Genomic DNA, 24885 nt, shown 5'->3' on the forward strand with positions numbered 1-24885 from the left:
TAAGCTAAAATCTGACATAACCTAACAATAACAGCCTATAATTCAAAGCACCAAAAAAAAAAAAAAAAAATATTGTGTTTACCAACCATAACCCACTGGAAATGACCCATCCCCTTAGAGCCATTCAGTCGCAATCCAAACAAACCTTAGTTTCCCCTAGTGTTACACCATGGCCGAAACTACGTTAGGACCCATAGTGCAACATCACCAAATCCATCGAAGCACCACATAACTAACAAAATAATAATAATAATAATCGAAAAAGACATTGCTGTGGTGTACTAAAATCGTTGCAAATGCTTACTTCTCAGAGAAAAAAATTTCGTTGTAATTACTGATTACCACTAAAGACATATATATATATATATATATATATATATATATATATTTCTATTATTGTAACTCATTGTCGACTCAGAGAAAAAAATTTCGTTGTAATTACTGATTACCACTAAAGACATATATATATATATATATATATATATATATATATATTTCTATTATTGTAACTCATTGTCGTGGTAAATAATTTCTCTTCATTATCGCCACAAAAAATATATATATATATATATATATTAACATGAGAAACGCATTATAGAATGTGTTCATAATTTTCATTAGTTTTGCTTACTATATTTAAAAAATAAGCCAACCAAATATGCATATAAACCATAACACCAGCTTTTTTGTTAGCAGTATTTGTACTTCACTTTCAGCAAATGAAGGTAAAATAAATAAAAATATTCTTCTCAAATATATATATATATATATATAATGTGAAATGCAGAGAATATTGCAAATTTTATTAAAACAAGTATAAATTAAGGCATTTGTTTATTACATATGAAAAAAAATGTATATTATTATTTTTTGTGAAAAAGAAATATATTCTTAAGTATATATCTAAAGTTACATTTAAGAATATATTATAGAAAAAAATTTTATAGGCAACAAGAAAATTTTAACAATATATATTATAATTATATTAGACTTGAAAGTGAATGGATCCATTCATTAACAACATGAAAATGAATGTATCCAAATTCTAATAAACAAGTTATATGGCCATAATTTTGGATACATTCATTTTCATGTGTAAAACATGACAGGACTCATGTCACAAAACTAAAAATGTTACGGCCATAATTTTGTTGCTGCACCATACTGAGATCCATCTTTATTAACCATGGGACCCAATTGCACTCACAGTGGAACCCAACTATACTGGTCGGAGGGATATTATGCCACAAATTTAACACATTGCTGGGATTTCACCAACTTGTGTCCATTTTTCCTGCCTATAAACATAGGAAAATTGAAACCCAACTATACTGGTCGGAGGGATATTTTGCCACCCATTTAACAGATGGCTGGGATTTCACCAACTTGTGTCAATTTTTCCTGCCTATAAACATAGGAAAATTGAAATCTATATATGTTTCTCGCCCCGAATGGGGCCAAAACACTGTACTATAATTGATAGTATCAATAAATTGAATCAAACCCGCAGTGATAGGATAACGTGTACGGTGTACCCAATGAACCAATAGTACACAATTTATAGCAAAATGCATTATGAAAAGTAACCAATATTAATATAGTTGGACTCTGCTCTTTGACAATCTTCTGATTCCCTGGCCTACCCTTCTCTTTTCCTTTGAAAAGTTGAAACCCTCGATGAAATAGAGGGGGCCAATTATTTAAACAAATAAACCTATGGCTATCAGTCCTATAGTTCCCATAATTTACTACTCTTTTAAATTGAACTTGGGTTGGCTTCATTTTGAATGTTGTTAAAATATAATCCAAAAGGTATTAAATTTGTTTGTTACTCTTGTTAAATTTGGTGGTTCACGAGCAATAAATGAGTATGACACAGTATTGTTGATACTGTTGCAAATTACTAAAAGGGATCTTTTTGGTAAGATTTAGGTCATATAAATTTATATTTGAGAGCTCAAACTTCCCAACAATAGAACCAACACAAATTTCTTAATGGAAATAGTCCAATGTATTATGAAAGTGGTGTCCCTAAATTTATTTCAAACCACAACTGCATACTTTTGGTGCGATGGTCACTTTATAAATATAAGTACTTGTGGGGTGTGGGGGGTAAGGGCCGGGGTTCAAGTCTTCAGGAGGGAGCTTCGCATATACACTTAGATTAGGCTAGAGTAAAATTTCTATCTTGTATCAAAAAAATTTATTTCAAACCTAAATTCCTTTTCTCGATGATTTAAAACGAATCAAAAGAAACAATTCAAGTAATAGTCTAATGATAATGATATATATATATATATATATTTTTGTATTGATCTATATTTGTGGTTCAAACTTCAAACCCCACTTTTCCCTCCTCTATTATTTATGCGTGCATGTGTACGTGTGTCTATATATATATATATAAAGAGAAACCTTACTACGAGATTTTACCATGTAGTGCATTCCTTCAAAAAAAGGTAAAATTATTTCATGTAGCCTTTCACATCATTTTTTAATAAGAGTCATATGTCATTTTTATTTTGAAAGGAAAATATTTATTAATTATTAAGTCTTCCAACTGTAAGTAAAAGTTTTAATGTTTAGTGTTATTTTAGTATTCATTTCTATTCAATAATAAATAATTTTATTTCTTTAGCATTTAAATTCTTAATAAGCCTTTTTAGGCAGCCACTTAATACGATTTCCCTATAGATATTTATAATTTTAAAAAAAAAAATTTCTTAGTTCCAAAATTCTTGTTTGATGATGGATCCTTAATAGATTAAATAGGATTGACTACATATATTATTTTCTTCAATTGTATTTGTGGGGATAAAAGCCCAAGCTCGTATATTGGGCCTTGGGCCCTATATTTGAGGATGTGAGTATATCCAAAGAGAAGTAAATGACTGGAAGATGCCCCATAGTAGAAAATCACGTAAGGAAAGGATGGGAGAACATAGTCCGAGGAGTATATCCTTCTCAGATACGATAAATATCGGTCAAACAAGTACTGGAGCGATTTAGATGATCTTCCAGGAAGTTCTAACGATAAGGATGAACTTCAGGCACGTATAAAGATGATAAGAATACAGAAATATTAAAAGAAAAAGCTACTACCACCGCATTAAATGCACTGCAGCAATTTTTCTAGCCGCATTTATGTGGAAAAGACCCTTGAACAGTGCAATCTTAATCACCACCATGCATAGAGAGTCAAAGAAGATGCCTGATGGGACATATACTCATGTGAGGGTTTAGATGATTAATAAGTGTACGATCAAGATGGTCTAGAAAAAACTACATAATGTAAAAGAACCCCTCATAAGAGGAGGATAGAAAAGGAGGAAGGAGAAAAAGATTGATTGTAGCACTAAGAAGTGTATTTGCTTTTTGAAACAGTAATTCAGTTCATAGTTAATCTCTTCGGACACTAATTTAATCAAGTTCTAAGTGTGTTTTGGTGCTCATTCAGCTTTTAAATCCTTATTAGTCATTGTTTAATTCATAAATTGTCTAGCTCTTTCACCCACTCTCTACAAATTCATTGTATTGGGCTCATTGGGCTCACATCTCATCTTTTTTGGGTTTGGGCTACAAATCTTGACCCTACAATTGGCGCTGTCTGTGGGAAAAGCTTAAGCAAAAGTGAGAGCAACGGTTGACGATGGCTGAACTAAGTCAACAACCAGTAGAATCCAGAGCATCCTAACACGTTGATCATTTTCTCAACCTGGAGCTAAAAGGTGATTGTGAAGGTAGTGTATATACCACACATACAGACTGAAACCAACCTCGAGGTGAAAGTCATATGTCTCATACAAAGAATAACAAGAACATGCAACTAGAGATTGATCAGTTAAAAAGGGAGTTGTGCCATGAAAAGCGGAAGCGGACTTCTTCGAACTCTGATGACAATTTTGATGACGAACAAGATGTTAATTATAGGCGGAGGTCTCGAACCCCAGCTAGTGAATCCTTTTCCTATGAAGATGAACATTATCGTAAACGGCAACCTCGACGCCCATCACATGGAGGCGTAGGGAATGACGTTATGAGCAAGGCTCTGAACCAAATTTCCAGATCGCCTTTCACACGTAAGATTGAAGAGGCAAAACTTCCTCGTCGTTTTCATCAGACAACGTTCACTATCTATAATGGTCGAACAGATCCTGTGGAACACGTGAGCCATTTCAACCAAAGAATGGTTGTCCATTCCAAGGATGAAGTTTTGATGTGTAAGGTTTTCCCCTCTAGTCTAGGACCAATTACGATAAGGTGGTTCGACAGCCTGAAAGCAGATTCTATTAGCTCCTTCAAAGAGCTCACTCAAGCATTTGGTTCCCGTTTTATCACCTATCGAAGAGTCACTCGACTCTTAGCTTCCCTACTATCCTTAAACATGCAAGAGGGTGAGACCCTGAAAACTTATTCAGATAGGTACTAGAAGATGTTTAACAAGATGGATGGTAATTTTGACGAGGTGGCCCTCAATACATTTAAGCTCGGCCTCCCCACTGACCATGGATTGAGGAAATCTCTGACAGGAAAACCAGTCACCAGTGTGGATCAACTGATGGACAGGATTGACAAGTATAAAAGGGTTGAGGAGGATCAACAGCAAGGGAAAGGGAAGGATAAGGTTATCCCTCAAGAGATAAGGGATTTCAGGTCAGATCGTTATAGTAGCAATAGACCACGGAGAGATTTTGCTGGACAATCAGGATCGACGAATCTTCAAACAGTCAACACCGTATTCCGAGAACCAATGCATCAAGTTTTAGAGAAGATTAAAAATGAACCGTTCTTTAAACAACCGAATAAGATGATGGGAAATCCTAAAAGACGTAATCATAACCTCTATTACCAGTACCACTAGGATCATGGGCATACCACAGAAGACTGTAGGAGTCTCTGGGATCACTTGGAATAGCTTTTCTGCGAGGGTAAGTTAAAACAACTCCTGCATCATTCCAGTGGTCAAGGGAGCCAAGCAAGCTCAAAATCTCGAAGAGATGTTTCTTCAAGACCCCCCTTGAGAACTATTAATGTCATATTCGCTATACTTGGGAAAATAGGATCCTGCCCATCCAGGGTAATGTCCATAGCCCGTCTATCCACAGGAGATGTTAATCAAGGTCTGAAGAGGGCTAAAATGGATATTCCACCAGTTCTAGGATTCTCGGATAAAGATAAGATTGGAACCATCCAACTCTATAACGACACTTTGGCAATCACCCTCAGAATTAAGAGGTATGATGTGAAGAGAGTAATGGTGGACCAAGGCAGTGGAGCTGAGATAATGTACCTTGATCTCTATAAAGAGCTGAACTTAAAACCTAATGACTTAACTCCCTATAGCTCCCCCCTGATGAGTTTCAACAGAAAAGTTGTTATCATGAAGGGCCAAATACAACTACCTGTGCAAATTGGTTCGGAAGTAGTAGAGGTAGATTTCATTGTTGTAGACGCGTACTCACCCTATACTGCAATCGTGGTCAGACCCTAACTTCATACACTAAGGGCTGTTTCATCTACTCTGCATCAAAAGGTTAAATATCCATCTGAAGGCCAGGTTAATGAAATTTTAGGAGATCAATCTATGGCCAGACAATACTTAGTGGCTGCCATTCAACATAAGTCCAAGGCTGAGTCTTCGGCTTATGTTGGAAAGGATTTATAGCAGTTTAAACTTCCGGCATTGCCCATTGATGATTCAGCTGAGGGGGCGAGGTACGAAGATTTGGTAAAAGTTGCTATCGGAGACGATTCGGAGAAGTTCTTTCAAGTTGGTTCTCAGTTACCTTTTCAAAAGAAGAAAGAGTTAATAGAATTCCTTAGAAGAAACATTGATGTATTTTCCTGGAATTCTTATAAAGCTTCGGGAGTGGATCCAAAATTCATATGTCACCACCTGAAGGTCAACCCATTGATCACCCCTAGGAAACAATCTCCTCGGCACCCATCCAAGGAGCACGCTGATGCAATACAAGAGGAAGTAACGAAACTCAAACAAGCTGGAGCCATTAAAAATGTTTTTTTTATCCTAAGTAGCTAGCGAATACTATGGTGGTGAAGAAGAAGAATGGAAAATGGCAAGTGTGCGTAGATTTCACAGACTTGAATAAGGTTTGCCTTAAAGATCCATTCCCTATGCCTAAAATAGACCAGCTAGTGAATGCCACTGTTGACCATCCTCGGATGAGTTTCCTAGATGCTTTTCAAGGTTATCACCAAATAACTTTAGCCCTGGAAGATCGGAAGAAGACTGCTTTTGTCACCCCTATTGGGAACTACCAATACAAAGTGATGTCATTTGGCTTGAAAAATGCGGGATCCATCTACCAAAAAATGATGACGAGGATGTTTGTGCCGCAATTCGGTAAGAATATTGAAATTTACATAAATAACATGGTGGTGAAAAGAAAGGTTGTTTCTGAGCATGTGAAGGATTTTGGAAACATTTTTGAAGTTTTTAGAAGGTACAAGTTGCGACTAAACGCTTCCAACTGCTTGTTTGGTGTGGGATTAGGCAAATTCTTGGGATACATGGTAACTCATAGGGGAATTGAGGTCAACTCCGATCAGATAAAGGCCATCAACAATTTACAACCACCTCAAAATCCCAAAGAGGTCTAAAAGTTGACTGGAATGACTGCTGTTATGAACCGATTTATCTCTCGATCAGTAGATAGGTGTAGACCTTTCTTCTTACTGATCAATAAGTAGAAAAAATTTGAGTGGACTGAAGAATGTGCTTTAGCTTTCCAGCAACTTAAAGACTATCTAGTTCGGCCACCAATCATGTCTAGCCCTTAGCCAGAAGAAGCCCTGTTTGCCTACATTATTGTGGTTCCTTACACTGTAAGTTTGGTGTTGGTACGAGTGGATCATGGTGTGCAAAGGCTAATTTATTACATGAGTAAGTTGCTGCATAAGGCCAAAATTCGTTATCTGCCACTGGAAAAAGCCATCCTGGCAGTAGTGATTGGTACACGGAAGTTGCCTCATTATTTTCAAGCACATATGGTTGTTGTTCTTACCCAACTTCTGCTTAAAACCATATTAAAAAATGTTGACTACACATGGAGAATAGCTAAATGGGGTATTATCCTAGGGGCTTTTGACATCAAGTATATGCCTCGTACTTCCACAAAGGGACATGTCCTCGCGGATCTGGTGGCCGAGTTCACTGAGCCCTGGTTAGAACAATTGACACTAACATAGAACATGGATGAAAAATCGGTAAGCATGATCTCTCACAAGGCTCCTCATTTTAGGAGGTGTATTTCGACGGTGCAGCAAATCAGAAAGGTTCCGAAGTGGGGCTAGTGTTAATATCCCCAGAGAAGATCGTTATTGAAAAGTCATTAAGGCTGAGCTTCACGACCACAAATAATGAGGCTGAATATGAAACTCTACTAATGGGAATCGTAATGGTTCAAAGAATGGGAGGAAAGTCAGTGAAAATGTTCTCGGACTCAAGACTAGTCGTCGGTCAAGTAAAAGGGGAATTTGAGGTGAAAGATGAAAGAATGCAAGGGTACTTGAGCCAAGTTAAATGTCTACAATCAGAGTATGAATCTTTTAGCTTGTTGCACATCCCCAGAAATGGCAATGCACATGCTGATTCTCTGGCCACGCTTGCAACCTCCTCAGCACAGAATATGCCTTGGGTTATCCTAGTCGAGAACTTGCACAAGCCCATGGAGATAAGAAAAGAGGTAGTTCGAGTTCAACAAATCAGAACTGAGCTAAGTTGGATGGACCCTATAATTCAATTCTTGAAGGAGGATACTTGAAGGAATCTATGAAAGCCATACTAGAGGCAGATCCTTGGCACATAGAGCTATTACCCAAGGCTATTGGTGGCAAAATATGCAAAAGGAAGCCCATGAATATGTTAAAAAGTGTGATCAGTGTCAACGGTTTGCACCAAACATACAACAACCATGGGGAATCCTTAATCCATTATTCAACCCGTGGCCATTCACTCAATGGGGCTTAGATATTGTGGGTCCATGACTGGGAGAGGCCCTATAGTGGAGAATCACGTAAGGAAAGGATGGGAAAACATAGTCCGAGAAGTGTATCCTTCTTGGATACGATAAATATCAGTCAAGCAAGTACTGGAGCGATTTAGATGATCTTCTAGGAAGTCCCAACGATAAAGATGAACTTCAAGCACGTATAAAGATGATAAGAATACAGAAATATCAAAAGAAAAAGCTGCTACCACCACATTAAATGCACTGCAGCAACTTTTCTGGCCGCATTTATGTGGAGAAGACTCCTGAACAGTGCAATCTCAATCACCACCATGCACAGAGAGTCAAATAAGATGCCTGATGGAACATATACTCATGTGAGGGTTTAGATGATTAATAAGTGTACGATCAAGATGGTCTAGAAAAAACTACATAATGTAAAAGACCCCCCCATAAGAGGAGGATCGAAAAGAAGGAGGAAGAAAAAGATTGACTGTAGCATTAAGAAGTGTATTTGCTTTTTGAAACAGTAATTCAGTTCATAGTTAATCTCTTTGGATACTAATTTAATCAAGTTCTAAGTGTGTTTTGGTGCTCATTCAGCTTTTAAATCCTTATTAGCCGTTGTTTAATTTATAAATTGTCCAGTTCTTTCATCCACTCCTTACAAATTCATTGTATTGAGCTCATTGTGCTCACATCTCATCTCTTTTAGACTTGGGTTACAAATCTTGACCCTACAATATTTTATTTTAAATCATACTATTTATTTATTTATTTTTAATATAGAAAAATCACACTATTAATTTCTTAATTGACATTCAAGTCACGCTTTCTTATCGGTGCATTATTCGCTTTCCTCTAAGCATTACGAAATCATCTTTAACAACTCTCCCACATCCTTTCATCAATAGGGCTATAAGAGAATTTCATCATTAGAATCCTATTGATATTTTTAATCCCAAAATAATAATAGTAACATGCACCAACAGTGCCCAGCTAACGTGTAGACTATATGTTATGCCAAATATTGATTTTGTCCCACCTGATTTCATATCATTCAACATAAACCAACCATCCCAAAATAAAATGTATACACTGCATGATATCCCAAGTATTTTTGGTAGTCAAATGAAATTTTTTGGTATTTTCAATCAAATTTTTTGGTGTTGTCAATGAAAATGTTTGGGATTCTAATCCCATTCTCCTACTTAAAATTTATCAAAAATATAAATAAAATTAATTTTGTTCCCTATGTTTTCATGCCAACATTCATCAAATTTCATCCCACATGCTAATGCTAATTACGCCATTCATGCTAAAATTTAAGCACAGCAGCCCAGGGCGGCTCAATATTAGAAGCAATTGATGCCATTGCCTAAGGCTCCCAAGTGCTAGAAGCCCCCCCCCACCCCCCCCCAAAAATCATATCAACAAATTAAATTTAAAAATATAATCTCAAATATCAGTTAAAACTTATACAATACTGTATTTAAAAAAAAAAAAAATACAAAACAAAACAAAGACTCGTAGAAGAAAATTTTGGATTATTAATTATCTTGGAGAGTTTTGATTAAGCCCCAAAATTTAGTCAATACATGCAAATTTCAATCTCAATATGCGGGTATTTTGTTTGACTCTCTCTTTCAAACGATCAGAGTTCTTTAGAATTTTGATTAATTTGAGTCTCCTTTACACACTGAAAGGTAAAAAATAGACCAAACTCTTTCCCTATCTCTCCAAAACTTCAAAATTAAAATTGATTACCTGAAGAGGCTCCCAGATAATCAAAAATTGCCGCTAGATCTTCCATCTCTACCTAAAATGGTAGTCTACATGCTGCTCTCTGGGCAATTGGCTGTCCCTTGAAGATTTAAAATAAAGCCTCTCATTTTCCAAATTTTTTCTATCTTTTTGTGGCGTAGCTTTCTTATTTTACTTGCTCCAAACTCCTCTAGTGATTGTATCACAGTGACTACACTCTTCTAGATTTATCGTTTTGTTCTTTTTATCTTTCTTTTTTAATTCATAAATTTCCATTTTAAAATATAAGGAAAAGTCTAACCCTAAACTATGTAGCCACTTGATTCATTGTTTCTTGGTCCAATTAGGCGTTATTTATTAGTTTATGCATTCATTTAGTTTTTGTTTTTCATATTTTATTTTTTGAAAAGTGTTTATTCTATCTGATTATATTAGATAAATCTATGAATTTAAATATAAAAAACTTTTAAATTATTTTAAAAACCAAATCTCAAAAAGATCTCTAGATTAATTTGTCACTAGATATTAAAAAAAAAAAAAAACTAAAAATTCAGGTGAAAGTCTTATAAATGAACAACAAATTTATAAAAATAGAGTTAAAAGATAATGAAATAAAACAATAAAAAGATAACAATGAAATAATTTCACTTATTATGAAGATTTTAAAAAAAATTGAATACAAAAGTTTAATTAATAATTTTACACCATAAAAATAAGAAAAATAAAATTTTAAATAAATATATTATATATAAACTAGATATTTATAAATAATAATTAAAAAAAAAAACCCCAATTTAAAAGTTTCGCCTAAGCCTCAAAATACCCTAGGCCGGCCCTGCAGCAGCCTTAAACAAGATTTGTCCACTATATTTTGTCGCAACTATTCCTTTCGTTCCGCATGTTTTCATGCGGACATCAACCATGTCCATCCACATGCAAATGTTAATTATGCCATTCGTGCTAAAATTAAAAGTGTATAAAAGGAAAGCCAAATCGATTGGACTATCAAGAAATAAATGCAAGAGATACAGAGATTTAAGTAGTTGGTATTATGGATGCCGGTGTGATCTATTTCTCATTTTCCAATCCTCTTTTACATAATGGACTTGACATCGTATAATTGTCATCTGATTGTATCATTCCATTTTCCAAACTCTTGGATTCTTGTACTTTTCCTAATTCCCTAAATTTCTAAAATGAAAACTTGAAAAAATGAGAAAAAAGTGATGAGTTGTGCAGACAGAAGAACAAAATAAGAAGGCCTTCAGAAACGTATTTCAATTAGTTTTGCAAAAACCATGTGGTAGAAGAAATAAAAGGATTGATACAAGGCCCAATCCCTCTAATACTTTAACTAGAGTGTATCAATCACACACCAAAAAAAAGACTAGTATTTGAGGGGGGAAAACAACTAGATAAAAAAGGCCATAAGGCTTGCATGCCAGAGAAGACATGATTATGTATATGAAAATGATAACCAAGATGTTTTCTACATACGTAAAATCATTAATGAAAATGAAATATGACAGTGGAAGCAGTAGAAGTACGAAATCTAATGACACATCAATATCAGTGATACGAAGAGCTAAGGATGAACAAAGCCTCTCGATACTCTGGACCCAGGAACAAATAGCTGGGATGACAAAAAATTAGGGTTTATTATTATTATTATTATTATCCAGAATCTACAAAAGCGACACTCAAAAATCCCATCCCAACCCTAGTTGTCAAGACGGGTATTTTTTTTTCAGTAACCTGCAGTTTTCTAACCCCCTCCCCTCCCCCCAAACGGTTCTTATTTTTCCTTCCATTTGCTGGTAGTAGCCAAAGGAGAACTTTTCCCTTCCATTTGTTGACATTAGCCGAAGGACATTGAAACTCCATGCAGATGAGTACATATGATTAGAATAGGCACCCCATCATACATATTATCAAGAAACAACTAATAAATTTGTTAATTATCAAGAAACAAACTTAGTAATATAGAATCAGATAATCAAAAGAACTAAGACTTTCTGATTGAAATTTCCCTGAAGCAGCAAGTGAAAATCTTGGAAAATTGCTGTATAAAAGGAAATAATGCAACTTCTATTGAGCTCATTAAGAGAATTGAAGGATGATAATGATAACTTTAATCACAAAATTGAATAATTCTAATGATACTGCCCAAAAGCATATCTAAAATTGGTCGAATAACCAGCAGATTACACCCAAGGAAAAAAGTACAAGTACTCCTAGCCAAAAATAAACTATTCTTACATAATTTTATGTAAAAACCTTGCTCTGTAAGAGAGAGGGAGGGAAACCTCACTTTGTGAAAGGGAAAAACTTTAATGGATTCTGGTACCATCACTCGATCAGTTAATGTTGACTTTGTGGAAATGGTCTGCAGCTTTGGATAATGACTGTATTGTAATAGGGAATCCCGGACCCATCTATATATAACCAACAGAAAGTATTACTTCAAAAACCATGTACAAACAAAAGTATTAGAATAAATTACCTTTAAACTGTATATTTAAGGGACATTTTACATTAAACCTTATAATTCCAAAGTTTACAAATTACATATTTTATTTATATTTTTTTTATAGGAAAATAGGGGGAGGCGTTGGTGGTGTTCAAACCCCAGCACCTAGGCATCACAAGAGGTGTTGGAACCACTGGGATATCCCTCGAATCCCACAAATTACATCTTATAGTTTTGCTGTTTTCAAATTGAGCCCAAGTTATTAAAATTTTGAACTTTTTGGGTTTGATTGAGGTTTCAAATTAATGCAATTTTTAAAAGTTGGGGGTTTGGTTTGAAACTAAAGAAATTGTGGTGTTCAATTTGTTGTATGATAGAGGACTATAGGGTTTAAGTTGTAACATCTTAAAGTTCTAAGTTTAATTTGAAAAGGGTTTAATTTAAAACTAACCCTAAACTTTTTTTTATTGGTTAGATAAATACCCACCCAGTAGGTCTTAAACTCATGATCTCACCCTCAAACCAATTATTATGGGAGAAGGAAATGCCAGTTAAGTTATAGCTCATTGGCAAAACTAATTCTAAACATGACAATGTAATTTGCCCAAAGTATTTAAATAGTAAGCATGACAACAACTATCCAAAAATCAGATACCATATGCCTCTAGGAAGCATTTATCTTGTATTGCTCTCTCTCTCTCTCTCTCTCTTATAAATTACACATACATCTAGTGGATTTTGAACTCACAACCTCACCCTTCACTAATTTTTGTGGAAGGAAGTGTCATCTAGGCCTGAGCTTATTGACAAAGTAAATGGAGCAAATTGTACGAGTATTTACTATTATTAAGCCAACCTTCTAGCTTATTTTATATTAATAGTTATGTTAGGAGATGAGGGATTTGAACCCTGGATGTCTTCATTGAAAACACCAAGAGGTACCAATTGAACTACAAGGCTTTTGGCAGTTTATTTTATATTTCTTATATGTAAGCCAACCCTCTAATTTAAAAGTCAAGACATCTACAGCTCCCATTTTCTACAAACTTCAGCCTACAAGAGCAAGAAAGTAAAATAAAAACAGGAGAAATGATAACTTTAATGGAGATCATAGTTTATTCGACTTAGAGCTAATTTCAGCTATCTACCCTCATTATAGAATCACTTCAATGTCTACGCTAAACTAGAAATTTTTTCAATTAATACCCTAATTTGAGACTAGTTTGCAATGTCTGCCTCATCATCCAAAATTAGTATTAGAATTTTCAAATTCATGAGCTTGTTGGGTGGTGGAGTGCACTAACATGCCAAAATTAATAGATTAACGGCTAATTGCATGCCTCTTTTTAAAAATAAAAATGGAGAGAGAAAGAAAACTAGGATAAACTTTAAGGCAAATATCCAGCAAAAGAAGTTTTAGGGCCCATTTGGTAAAGTTGTTCTAGTAACATTGTTTGTATTTTTTGGAATGTGTGTGGGTGAAAAAGTGTGTGAAAATATATCTAATGTTGTTCAAATACTGAAAATTGTTGCTCAAAATACCCTACCAAACAGGCTCTTAGTGTTTCAAAACAAATTTTCTCTTCTTTCCTTTGTTATAATCTTACTGGAAGTGGAAAATATGAAAGGTGTTTCAACATATGCATCATGAAAAGGAAAGCCATCATCAACAGCAAATTAACTAAGAAAAAGGATAATGAGCTTACAGTGCTGCATATATGGAAGGAGTTCACATATCCAGCATACTTCGAAGCTGTCAAAAAAGGAGGGTAAATATTTAATACGAACATGAAAATACGAAGTCCAGGCCATATCACCCAAAATCTATACACCAAATTCACTCTCCACTTAAAAGAAAAGATCTCCAAACAACTACATTGACTTTCTGTAACTAAAAAGCTTCTTCATTTTTTGGCGGTCCAAGACTTCAATAGCCCTTCTCTATCACCTTGAAAAATGTAACTTTTTTTTTACTGGATAAACTGTTGCTAATAGCAAATCATGCCAGAAGCATTTTAGTGTCTTTAAAACAAAATAATACTAGCCAACAAAAAACTAAATTCTCTTTGGCAAATGAAAACTTGCTGACTCATTTTGTGAATTTGTGTCATAGGTTCACACATTCATTTAAATTGTAACTGAACTTCTACAAGATCAAATAATTACCACATGGAGTGGACTAGGGACCACACACACCAAGCCTAAGCATGCTTGGCCTTGGGGGTTTGTTTGTTAGTTGAGCCAGAACATCAGTATCACATTTCCTTTATTTATTTAACAAGCAAAGAACTGCTTGCAAAGCTGAGACTGAATAGGTTAAGAGCCTTAGCCCTTAGGCAGATGGAATGCACAAAAATGTGAGACAAAATAAGCTACTATGTGAAATTAATGTCACCTTTATTCACTCTTGCCCACAAGAAACAATTATCAAGCATATACAATAACGTAAGATACTTACCCTTTTTTAAGCTTGCAGGTTTTGCCATCAAGAGAGCATTCATAAATGCACCAATATTTTCACGTAAACACTCTTCTGTAAAACTTGCCTGTAGGCAGCATTGTAATTGAATAAGAATGATGAAGTCTTATAAAATAGCATTCCTGTTAAAATGAAACTTTTTATTCTAAATCAAGAAAATTAGGCACCTTCCCGAGTCCCACATGCACGATTGATGTTTTGTCCATTTTAAAATGAATACGACCAAGCCTTGCTGCCTTTATTGCCCCAGAAACATCACTAGTCACAGTACCAGACTATACAACACATTAGTTCAACCAAGTAATATTCAATACAAGTCATTTACAGATCTATGCATTGAATTAGAAAACAAAAAAATTGAAATACTCACTTTACGGTCTGGCAATAAATGCCGTTCTTTGAGAAAACTTGCTATCTGCAAAACAGTAAAAGTATCCATTTGAATCAAAGATCCATTAATTTGACAAATCACAGCCTACAAACCAAACAATCTTTAATAACCTTATTCAGACGCAGCACCAATTGAGGCGTTGCGAAACACTTGTCGACATTAAACTTCTTACTACCTGCATAATACAAGGTAGGATTATGAACCCAAATCAGAGATTGTCTACTGGTTAAAACATACATCTTGAACAAAAAATAATGTACCAAACAAGGGTAGAGAGGGTATTTAATTTTTCTTTTGCACGTGTTACTCCTGGAGCATAGTTATGTAAGAACAGTAATATTTAATAAACACAACCAGTGCAGAGAAAAAAGGGGGGGGGGGGGTTGAAGGGGAGGGAGGGAGGATAATAAACACAAAAGGAATGTCAGCTTGGAGAATGAACAACATAAGGAATGCATTTGAAATATAACCAAGAACTAATAAGCTTGAAGGGATGATGTAAAATTTTATTTTACATCATAGTACTAACAAGATTAGTTCATTACTTGCAATTTCCTCAATGAGCTCAACACCACCAACAATATCAGCTCCTGCAGCTCTAGCTTCATCTGCATCTGCCCCTTCAGCAAAGAAAGCCACCCTGACAACCTGAAAAATGAAAATGATTATGCAACAATCCAACCACAACAAAGTATATAAAATAGCACCTTATTGATCTAGGATAAGTTTAGATTATACCTTTGCAACACCATGAGGCAGAATCAAACTACCATGTACTATCTGCAATTCAATTCAGATAGCAGTTAGTAGAATCTTCAAGGAGTAGATTGAAAATTGAATACAATAATGCCATAGGAAAAATTAAGCATCCAAAATCAAGAAGATAAACAAAGATAAGTCTTTCAGGTTCAGTTTGAGGATCCCCTTTCTGAAATTTCAAAATTGACATGATGAACAAAAGAGAAAAGATCAGAAGCCAGAAGAATTGGTAAAGGAGAGAATTAGATAAATCTATACTAGGGAGGAGCATAATCGTGAATTGGAAGCTTTCAGGAGCTTCATCAATACCATTTATAGCACTCCTGTAAGGGGGATCGGGGAGGTTAAGAGATGTTGGCTGCCTTGTAAGACTAAGGGGTTCACGGTTAGTGCATACTACCATCTTCTAGTTGGCCATAGTGAGCAGTTTTTCCCTTGGAAAAGCATTTGGAAGCAGAAGATTTCCTCTAGAGTGGCTTTCTTTGTATGGACCGCAGCCTTGGGGAAATGTTTGACAATTGACAATTTAAGGAAAAGAAAGGTTTGCATTTTGGATTGGTGTTATATGTGCAAGTGTAATAGTGAAAGTGTTGACCATCTATTCCTACATTGCCCGGTTGCTTTGGAGTTGTGGGATATGATTTTTGGTTTATTTGGAGTTTGTTGGCTTATGCCAATGTCTATTGTTGGGCTTTTTGCTTGCTGGCAAGGTCGTTTTGGTCGCCATCGTAATGGAGATATTTGGAAGGTCGTTCCTCATTTTTTGATGTGGTGTATTTGGAATGAGAGAAATAGTAGGTGTTTTGAAGACAATGAGCGTTCATCAGCACTTACTTCGGGCATCATGTGCCAATTGGCACTTAATGATTGAATTGATCCCATTTTTGCATGGCTGCTTAATATCACTCTCATGCACATGGCTAACTAGTAGTACCTATCAAAAAAGAGATTCCCTAGTAGCAATCTTATTATGGAGAAAGTGACACTCTCAAATAAGTCACAACCCATTCAATCCACATCATTCTCATGCAAGTCCTAAATCCAAATCTCATTTTCATCCAACCCTAGCATTCCCTAAACACCAACTTTTATACATCCATCTTCAAGAACCTTAGAAACCTTTTCATATCCGAAANTTCGTTCTAAAACTGCACACGCCTTGGGTCATGTGGATGTTACTAGTTTCTAATGGACTTAACCCATTAATCTCTAATAAACTACCTTATTCTTTTCCTTTTCCTCCCTCAACCATAAAAGCATCCCCAGCTCAATTCTAAAGCCATTAAACCTTTCAGTAAGTCCTTGAGGCTATGCAAGCCTTCTACCTAACTGGTAACAAATCTGGTTTTTTAAATTTACAACCTAAAGAAGACCTTGCTCTTGTTAAGGGCACTATTGACTCTGGCTGGGATTCAATGGTTCTTTTTAGGCAACCATTCTCTTATAATAAAATTTGTTATTTTCCGTTAAAATTTAGGAAGCACAGATAGTTCATGTAAGCAGTCACCTCCCTATTGGACCTGTATCTAATATGGATACTCTTGGATACCACACAATACTTCTTTCACTTATTTATTTCTCTCTCTGAAATTAACAGCTTCTTCAGCTGAGTTCGGTACAACTATTTGAAAATGGATTGTTTGAAAAATACTATAGTTTAAAAAATTGCTAAATCAAAATGGGTTGTTTGAAAATGTCAAGAGCATCAGATAATAATTTGGGAAAAAGTGTTGTTCCTATAATCTATGTGTTTTGCTCACCGTCTAATAATGTTGTTAAAGGATCAAATTACCAAAAACAAACACACTACTATCTAATAAGTTCCTTTTCCTTTTCTTTCTTTTTTATTATTTTTTTTTTTGGGGGGGGGGGGTGCATTCATTTTTATACCCATAATAATAATAATAGTAGTAGTAGTAGTAGTAGTAGTAGCAGTTGTAATGATTATTATGTATTAACTATTAAAATAATAGAATACAAACCAAAAGAAAAACAAAATGTTTGATAAAGTACCACAAATACTGGCGACTATATGAGATAGGAATTAATAGATGCACTAGAAATTTCTTTTTCTCTCCATTGGCCCCCACTACACTCATTGCCTGAAATCCCCACTCCACCTTCTCAAAGCAATTCCACCACCCCCCCCCCCCCACACACACACACAAAAAGGCCCTAATCTTCTTGATCCTGCAATGCAAGATGGACCTAATCGATGAGGCTGACAAGTCCTTTAACTCCCCAACTTAAACCTACATGCACAACGCCAAGGCCATGTTGGCAACTCCCGTTGACTTGTGGAGTCTCATCAAACCATAAAGAAGGATTGGATTATGTTTCTAAGCCTTATATGTGGATATTTAGTGAAATAAAGTTAAAGATTCTGGTGAAACGTGTAAAATATTGAGAATCGTGAGGTGGGTTTAAAGCTTAAAGGGTGAGGATGTCTTCTTCATACAGAAATTCCATTAGTTGTTGCTGTTGCACACCAGCAGAAATTTGGTGGTTAAGACATGTTAACAGTTTTAGAGAATGAGACCTAGTAGTTTAAAGGAAAACATGGGATTAATACAACATCCCACTGTTATATTCGAACCACTTCAGAGCCAAATATATTATCAACCATTCCAACAATTTGGCATCAACCATTCAGAATTACTTCACCAAGACACAAAATTTAGTCAAGTCTCAGACAAAACCAGCACATACCTGATCAGTTCGCTCTTTCTTAATAGCCAATCTTACATGTGCTTCAATAGTTTCATCGAACTTCTTCGTGGCACTAGCCTGAAAAATAACTAGAAACATCACAAAAATTTTAGCAATAACTTTTTTTTTTTAATGAATTAAAATGCAACACTTATGATCAGATAAGTTGCAACAATCCTCAAACATCCTTAAAAAATCAAATACAAAAGGAATCCAAAAAAAAGTACTCCTAACTAACATTTAATACATTTCTGAAATGAAAAAAAAAAAAAAAAGATTAGAAGCTTATTGTGGTTGTACGCTGACCTTGACAAGTCGAATAGCCTCCACCAAATCAAGAGGAGCAGGCTTTTCTTTGCTATCTTTCTTCTTGATGAGCATTGGAAAGGGGACAGCCACGTTCTCTTCCTCTGAAACCCTAAAAACTCTTCTCCTCATTCGACCTTCCGCTTCGATTCTCCTTCTCTCCCTCTCCATCTCTTCGCTGCTCTCCAATCGCTGCTCCTTAATCGCTTCTTCTCCTCCATCGGCCGAGATCTTATCCTCGGGAAGTGGCGCCACGCGCGAGGGGTACGAGACCGGGGATATGTTCGGCACGTCCTTGACGTACCGGATGTCCTCGCGGGTCCATAACGACGGCGTTTCTTGCTGCTGCGGGTTACGAGGTTGTTGACGAGGCGGGAATGGTGGTGGCGGTGATGGCGTTGGGGATTGAGGAGTGGGTTGGTCGGGAGTGGAGGGGTCTTTGGGTTTTACGGTGTAGGAGACTGGTTGGATGGGTACGGTTTGCGAGGGTTTAGCTGGAGATTCGGAGTTAAGGTTAGCGTTTGAGGAGGAGGAGGAGGAAGAACAGAGGGTCCGGTGGGGGAATGAGGGTTTGGAGAGGCAATGGCGGCGAGCTTGGGAGAGAAGAAGCTTGAGGGCTGCCATTATTGAGAGTGAGAGTGAGAACGAGAGCGAGAGGAGGTCGGGTTTTTGGAAACGGGGTTTAGACTGTTTAGTAGCATATGGGTTTTGGGTTTTTCCAAGTCCAAACTATGGATTATAGAAATGCTTTTGTTTTTCTTTTCTTTTCTTTTTTTTTTTTTTTTCCGGGAAATATTACAATTTTCGATTTTCACTAGTAGTAGAGGTGTATGATGTGAGCCTCTATAGCTCAGTGGTAGAGCGTCAGTCTTGTAAACTGAAGGTCTGTAGTTCGATCCTGCATGGAGGCAATTTTGATGTTTCATTTTTCAGAAAAATCTCTTTTTGGGTCCCAAAAAAGAAAAAGAAGAGGTGTATGAGTTTTTCTTTTTTTCACTTTTCTCCCTCTCAATAATAATTTTATAAAAAAAAAAAATACATTGAAAATTCTAATAATTTAGAAATGTAACTTGATATTTAAAAAAATAACAAACTAAACACCAAACTATTTAAGTATCCATTTGAGTATTCCGTAATTTTCAGTAGTTTATTTGCATAATATTTATCAAAATATATAATTTTTGGTAATTTTTATGCTAAATGTGTGAGTTTTGGACCTTTTGGTAGCTTATTTGCATGTGTTTTTCTTTTTTTCTTTTTTTTTCTTTTCCCCCCTTTATCTCTTTCTCTCCTAATAATATATTTTTTTATTAAAAAAAAACATACATTTGAAAAGCCTAATAATGTAGAGGTGTAACAAATTAAACCTAAGATTTCAAAAGTATCATAATAAGCCTCGAATTATTTAAGTGGAACTACATTGTATTTGGATTTAAAAAAAAGAAAAAACTAAGGGTTTAATTTGTTGCCTTTGAAACTATAACATTTAATTTGTTATATCTCTTAAATTATAAGGTTTAAAATGTAATTTTTACATTTTTTTTTCTCCAAAATTGGTTTCAAAGTTTTCTGTGAGACAATTATTTAATCGAATGTTAGATAGTCCATAACATGGTGGATATTTTATATATCTAAGTAGGTTGTAATATAAGTTTGGTCTCATTTTGGAAGCGGAAGAATGTTGTTTGATCCCACTTTAGAAATAGACGAGTGTTATTTGCTCTTAGAAAAGATAGAAGGAAAATAACAATAGAAAAAACAACTAAAAAAATGCATTTGTGTGACTTAGTCAAATTTTAGCCTGACATTGGGATGAAAGAATGTTGAGCGGAAGTTTCTATATTTTTTTATTTATTGAAAGTTAGAAAGAAAAAAAAAAATTTGTTTGAGAATTTAGTATTTTCGTTGAAAACTAGGTTCACCGAATTTCAAGTAGCACTGTGTTGAATAATGGTTTATGCAAAATTTGTATCCAAGAGTTGCACCGCTTGACATTTAAACGTTTATGAAGGTATGGAGATTGTTTCTAACTATTTTCTAACAATTAACACTTTATTTGTGACTTTTCATGATATTTATATTGTTTATACTCTTAATATTCCAATCTAATAAACAAATAATTTTCTCTTAAAAACGTTAGAAATTTCGTGGGTCTTTTCCAAGTTGTTATTTGTAGTACACAATAAGCTTGGTTGTATCCTAATAACAATTTTGCAATAATCCTATAGCAACACTTGGGAGAGGCAAATATTGTCTAAAAATAACATTAATCTATGCCTCTAAGGCATTATTTATTATTCATTTCATTGTTTTCCCCTTATTCTCCAACACAACATATGTTTGCCTTTAAAGTTCTCCAATTCCCTCATTCAAACAAATTGTACCTAACTACCTAAGAACAAAAACACATTTATAAAACCTAACAACTACACATTTTCTCATAACAAATACATACATCAAACAAGCTGACTCTATCACATGTAAGGTGCAATTTTATACACGCCTAAAACCGGCTCTAAACCTACAACCAACAGTTGAATAATTTATTTGAAGTTATATCAGTGAAATTAGAATTTACAGTCATTCATTGAGAGGTGCACTTGCATTGTCTAGAGCACTTGAAACTCATTGATCATACGTAGGCGGTCAAAAGGAAGCTCAGGGCCACTAATATGAAATAGTTGAAGTCTCAGTTTCTTGGTAAAAATTTGAAATCACAGGATCTTCTGCAAGTCGTTGCAAAATCCGTGGGATTGGAGGCATGCCTACTTCCATAATTCCTTCCAGAATTTGTACTACCTGCCCCATGGTTGGTCTATCCTTCTCATCATCTTGAACGCACCAACAAGCAACTTTGCAAGCTCTAGTTAGCTCTTCTATGCTGTCACTATTCTCCAATTTGTAATCTAGCAGCATCATAACTTCTTCCCCTTTGTTTATTGCATTTGCAACACTAGTCGGAAAGTAGTTGGATAAATCATCATTTAGCAAGTCTGTATTTCTTCCACCTGATATAATCTCGAAAAGAAGCTTTCCATAGTTGAAAACATCAACTTTTGGAGTGATAGCCTCACCTGAAAGCCATTCTGGTGCGAGGTAACCTCTGGTTCCCCTCATGGTAGTAAGAACCCGACTAAAGTCCCAACCAACAAGCTTTGCAAGGCCAAAATCAGCCACTTTTGGATAATAATTAGCATCCAACAAAATGTTTTCAAGCTTGATGTCACAATGTATGATACAGTCTCTGAACTCCTCATGAAGGTAAGCCAATCCTCTAGCAGTCCCTAATGCAATATTATATCTTATCTTCCAATCCAAAATTTGGGAACCCTTTCAAAACAAATGTGACTCTAGAGAACTTTTTGGCATGTAATCATAGACTATAAACCATTTTGAAGCTTCTGCACAAAATCCTCGAAGGCGAATAAGATTAGTGTGCTGAATTGTTCCAACTATGCTCACTTCTGCACGAAATTGCTTCTCATCTTGCTTTACACTTCTTAGTTTTTTCACTGCTATGGCAATTGAATTGGGAAAAGTCCCCTTGAAAACAGAACCAAAACCACCCTTCCCAAGTTTTTGCGAGAAGTTCTCTGTAGCTTTTTTTAATTCATGGTAGTTAAACAGCATCAAGGAATCATCCATTGCCTCAAATGTGCGAGCAGATTGTCTCCTTCATATTAGTTAATACCATACCATAGAGGAGAAAAATTGCTGCAATTGCTCCAACAACAATCCAAAGAGTTTTTCCATCTGTCTTCGCTTTAGTTCCCAAAAGTTTAGATGTTGCAACACGAACATGGATTTCTCTTCCAATCTTATTTTCAGATGAAAATTGTTGTAGATTGACCAGTTCTCCTATCCAAATAAAACATCTGTTATCATAAGCATAAGCAGTGCATGAACAGTTGCTCAAGCATGCTAATTTGCATTCTTCGATGTTGTTGACTCTTAATGCCACTGAATTCGCTAGAAACAGCATGTTGGGAATTAACAAAAATGCATCATTTCCACTGTGATCACATTGTAATGGGGCTCTCCTCACTCAACCACCTGATTGATCTTTCAAATTCCATTCATCTAATTTGCTTGGTTCAAATCCTTGTATACAAGCACAAACAGTGGAATTTTGCTCATTGCAGCTACTAAAAGCACCACTGGTAGCATAAACCTCACACTGGTTCTTTGATTTTATCCAAACCAAATTCCATTGTTGGAGCTCCTTCCACCACACAGATAACGTGAGTTGCCCAGTTACATCCAGCACAAATCTAGTAAGTGCAAAATCGGATGCAGCAGAATATATAAAATAGCTCTCGTTTTCATTTGAAACAAAGGTAAGATTTTTAACATAACGGTTCAGGTCTATTTCAAGCAAAAGGCTGAAAATCTTCCATGACCATTCCCTACCAGTCCAATACAAATTAGACCTATTCCATTTTAACGAGTAACTTGTACCTTTTGGTTCTAGTTCAGCAGAGAAGAGCCTAGGTGCTGGATTTTCATAACTTCTCCACGAAGTTAGAATTTGACTATCATTAGTAACTTTATTATATCTAAACTTGGCACCAGGCAGCTATGTATCAGTTGGGTGATCAAAACTCTGCCACATTATGCAGGAGGAATTTGAAATTTTTCTTAAGATGAAATTTCCACTGTCAGGAAGCACACCCACAGTAGAATTAGGCAAGCTAGAGGTTGAATTTGTAGACTAAACTCTAATCTTGTTTGATGTGAGTAGGACTAAGTTACCATCCTAAAACAACTGTAATGTTGAAAAGGATGGGTCAGAGACAGGTTGATTCCTATTGGCCACCCAAACCAGTGTTTTATTTGGTATTGGTAATCCTTTATACCACATGCCTATGTAATAGTTGTTAGAGTTACCTGGTGTGAAGAAACCCAGTTAAACTCCACCTTTGGATATTATGGTTTGGTTCCCAGAGAGAGACTCGCCTGGGAAGATGGTATCATAGCCAGTGGAAAGATTGCCACTAATGACTGGCATAAAAAAAGGTAGAACAATATGAAACAGCCATGGCTTCTTGCTTGTGCTACTCACTTCTTGTTTCTGGATTCTTGTTAGTGCCGTTAACATGTATAGTGTTGTGGGCTTAAGGCCCAACTAGATTACTTGTATAACACACATTCTTATACTACACTCTTACTTGTACTGCACTTATATGCCTCATATATAAAGACACGCATGTATATTCTTTCACAGTGAAAATACAATTCTATAGATTTCAGTATTTCTAACATGGTATTAGAGCCACTGTTCTAACATTTTCTTAGTAGTCTTGTCTTTATTGGTGTTACTTCATTCTCAACATTGCTTCTGCCATCACAGTAGTAGCTGCAGCCTCTAGCCGTTGAACCTCCGAAGTCTCCCAGCCATCGTCCTTGGGTTCCGGACTTGCAGACACCGCCATTAAGGAGTCCCACATCACAAAGACCGCTGCTCTTCTCCTTATCACCTCGAAAATTGCTCCGATTAATTTTTTGCAGGTACCACTGAGATCGTCTTACGCCGATCTACTCAGCCATGGAAGTCTCGCAGCCAACGGAGTTTGCACGCGCCCGCATGCACCGTAACAGTAATCTGCGTCCAAAGCCATGCACCGCCTCCCATCTCGGTTGTACTGCCACACGCCCTCACGCGCCACCTTTGTAAGTCACGCGCTTTCACGCACCACCTCTGTTAGTCACGTGCCTGTTGACGTCACTACTGATGTCATACTGCCACGTTAGCCCTAGTTACTGACATCATTCGCTTGTGTCATCTGCAGACATCATCTTCGCATCATCCGGCAATTGACTTCTTCTTTTAGCTTTGACTGTTGACTTCCACTCAGTTGACCATTGACTTTTGGGGTAGTTTGACCGTTGACTTTTTTGCAGTCCAGGTGCTCTTGCTCAATTTTTTGTGTAGATTTCATTTTTGCAGTCCATTTTTGCATATTTTTCTTCTAAATGAAGAATAAGGACAGGTCTTCTTCCAGTTGCAATAATCGTTGCCAACAATCCAGTAAACATT

The 24885-nt window shown here is 35.9% G+C and overlaps 1 protein-coding gene, 1 non-coding gene and 1 pseudogene across 2 annotated transcripts; 1 reads left to right on the forward strand and 2 right to left on the reverse strand.

Moving 5' to 3' along the window:
- Window positions 1–11801: 11801 nt before the first annotated feature.
- LOC112033246 (uncharacterized) lies at window positions 11802–19562 on the reverse strand. Its single transcript, XM_024066019.2, has 10 exons — window positions 18849–19562; window positions 18543–18620; window positions 15813–15854; window positions 15620–15722; window positions 15185–15249; window positions 15054–15098; window positions 14851–14958; window positions 14663–14750; window positions 13911–13957; window positions 11802–12169 (listed from the first exon to the last, which is right to left on the reverse strand). Exons 1-10 carry the CDS (start codon window positions 19470–19472, stop codon window positions 12092–12094), a joined length of 1278 nt encoding a protein of 425 aa, XP_023921787.1. The 5' UTR covers window positions 19473–19562; the 3' UTR covers window positions 11802–12091.
- A 125-nt stretch (window positions 19563–19687) lies between these two features.
- On the forward strand, window positions 19688–19759 carry TRNAT-UGU (transfer RNA threonine (anticodon UGU)). The gene has a single exon. It is a non-coding gene; the product is annotated as a tRNA-Thr (tRNA).
- A 1756-nt stretch (window positions 19760–21515) lies between these two features.
- On the reverse strand, window positions 21516–23946 carry LOC112033176 (G-type lectin S-receptor-like serine/threonine-protein kinase At2g19130; annotated as a pseudogene).
- Window positions 23947–24885: the final 939 nt, after the last annotated feature.

Source organism: Quercus suber, unplaced genomic scaffold (assembly GCF_002906115.3).
Source record: "Quercus suber isolate HL8 unplaced genomic scaffold, Cork oak 2.0 scaffold_849, whole genome shotgun sequence".
NCBI lineage: Eukaryota > Viridiplantae > Streptophyta > Magnoliopsida > Fagales > Fagaceae > Quercus > Quercus suber.

What these genes read in the sequence shown, in the direction of transcription:
- LOC112033246 (XM_024066019.2), bottom strand. Translation starts at nt 19,472, where the DNA reads ATGGCAGCCCTCAAGCTTCTTCTCTCCCAAGCTCGCCGCCATTGCCTC. An exon ending in AGGCTATTCGACTTGTCAAG is followed by an intron (nt 18,621 to 18,848) that starts GTCAGCGTACAA and finishes GTTATTTTTCAG; the next exon opens with GCTAGTGCCACGAAGAAGTT. An exon ending in GCTCATTGAGGAAATTGCAA is followed by an intron (nt 15,250 to 15,619) that starts GTAATGAACTAA and finishes TGTATTATGCAG; the next exon opens with GTAGTAAGAAGTTTAATGTC.